Below are 2,092 nucleotides of genomic sequence, written 5' to 3'. Positions count from 1 at the left end.
GTTAATATAAACCATTTTACAACTTTACAACAATATAACTTAGTTTTTAGTATTTTGAAAAGGGGAAGATTTCTTTGGAAAGAATAACTATAGGAAGTTACTATTTCAAATTTAGTACAGTAACAGGTTTGTCTACCAGGTATATCACCCAGTATTTTTTCTTGTGAGAAAGCTAGCAAATATCAACCACCAAATAATCTATATTTAGAAATAGAAGCAAGAAATATTTATCTATATCTACATATGTATTATTATATGTATGTATATAACAATACGTATGTAACATACATGTTATTATTTTTTTTCTGTTTGAGACAGATCTCAATATGTAGCTCAGGTTGGCTTTGAACTCACTATATAGCCAGGCTGGTCTCAAACTCTAGATCTCCCTGCCTCTGCCCCCCCAAGATCCGAGATTACAGGCATGCAATACCATGCCTAGCACAGGGAATGCTTCTATTTAAATAGGAAACAAGCAATATAAAGTGCAAATCACATGTCACTTGAACAAGACAATTTACATAATCACGTATAAATTATTAACTTTCTATTGCTGAGGTGGTCTGGCTGTACCCCACATTACACTGTACTCATCTGGCCCTGAGGGGAAGTGTCACAATGGAATTGGGTCTGCCTGAATACAGGGGGAAAATAAGTCATCAGTAGAGCATATTTTCTATCTTAAAAAAAAAAATTAAGTCAGGGCCATCTTGGTTCTGAATCTCTCCATTTTTGTTGGGAGAAGACTGACCATCTCTTTACTAAGTTCCAGCTCAACTTCGATTTCCTGGGCCGCCTCAGGGTGCTTTTCACAGTAATCGACAATAAATTTGTAATGCTCCAATGATGTTGCCAAATTCTCTAGCTCTTTCTTGGGATCAGCAGTGATGATTTTGCCATAGAGACGAGCAACGCGGAACTTAGCGAGCATGGCGGGGCGAAGAACATCCTCCCCTAGATGCTCAGGAAATACTTTATTTGGGTCCCTCAGGGAGTCTAAGAAGAGCTGGTAGTACTTCAGCGCTGACTTATTAAGGTTATTTATTTTTTTTACAATGTGTGAATCAGGATCCCTCAGCTTGTCAGCAATGGCAACCTTCAAATCCATCATATCATAATAAGCATGTGCAATCTCAAACTGAATCTGCCTGTTGATCAATAGGTAATACTGTGGATTCAGGTCCACCGTGAGGGGCTCTAACATAGCTATTCTGCGTTTATGCATCTTGCACCGTCTCTCCATGTCAGTTTCAAAGAAGGCCAGGACCTTGAACAGAGCGCTGTGGTCTTGGACAACTTCAATATGGTCAGTGACATACCCATCAATTTGGAAGAACTCTTTTGCCTCAGAGACATAGTGCTGACCGAGTAAGAAAAGTTCTCTGGCTTCTTCAAAGTCTAAAGGTCTCAAATATCTCACTTTCTCCTCCACTGCTGAGATGGCATCACACAGCTCCCCTGTTCCAAACTGCACAGCTTTCTTCCTGATGCTCTCTTCCTCATCTAGTTCCTTTTTCCTTAAAGCACGAAGTTCAGATTGTTTGTCAAAATCCAGCTCGCCTATGTTGTCCTGAAAGAGGTAAGTTATGGTTAAGTAGGATATTTATTTCCTGCTGTCCAATAAAATTTAAAAAGCAAAGCTAGATATAAAGAAAACTCAGGGCTGGGAAGGTGGCTCAGTGGTAGAGCGCTTGGTAGAGCGCTTGTCTTGCATGCATGAGGCCCTGGGTTTGATTCCTCAGTACCACATAAGCAAAAAGAAAAAAACCAGAAGTGGCGCTGTGGCTCAAGTGTAGAGCGCTAGCCTTGAGTTGAAGAGCTGAGGGACAGCACTCAGGCCCAGAGTTCAAGCCCCACAACCGACCAAAAATAAGTAAATAAAATAAAAAATAAAAATTTAAAAAATGAATAGAGGGGCTGGGAAGGTGGCTCAGTGGTAGAGCGCTTGCCTTGCATGCATGAGACCCTGGGTTCGATTCCTCAGTACCATAGAAGCAAAAAGAAAAAAGCCAGAAGTGGCACTGTGGCTCAAGTGGTAGAGCGCTAGCCTCGAGCTGAAGAGCTGAGGGACAGCGCCCAGGCCCAGAGTTCA

General features: G+C 41.3%; 1 protein-coding gene across 1 annotated transcript in view; it reads right to left on the bottom strand.

The window, feature by feature from the left end:
* Positions 1-305: 305 nt before the first annotated feature.
* Positions 306-2,092, bottom strand: part of Kif1bp (KIF1 binding protein) — a 17,606-nt gene continuing 15,819 nt past the window's right edge. Inside the window, exon 5 of the mRNA XM_013017059.1 lies at positions 306-1,570. Coding sequence (XP_012872513.1) covers positions 695-1,570 — 876 coding nt within the window. The 3' untranslated portion in view covers positions 306-694. The remainder of the gene's footprint in view (positions 1,571-2,092) is intronic.

The sequence above is a fragment of the Dipodomys ordii genome, unplaced genomic scaffold (assembly GCF_000151885.1).
Source record: "Dipodomys ordii isolate 6190 unplaced genomic scaffold, Dord_2.0 Scaffold34, whole genome shotgun sequence".
In the NCBI taxonomy this organism is placed as follows: domain Eukaryota; kingdom Metazoa; phylum Chordata; class Mammalia; order Rodentia; family Heteromyidae; genus Dipodomys; species Dipodomys ordii.
Note: the sequence above shows the minus strand (reverse complement) of the source record. Positions and strands in the feature narration are given on the sequence as shown.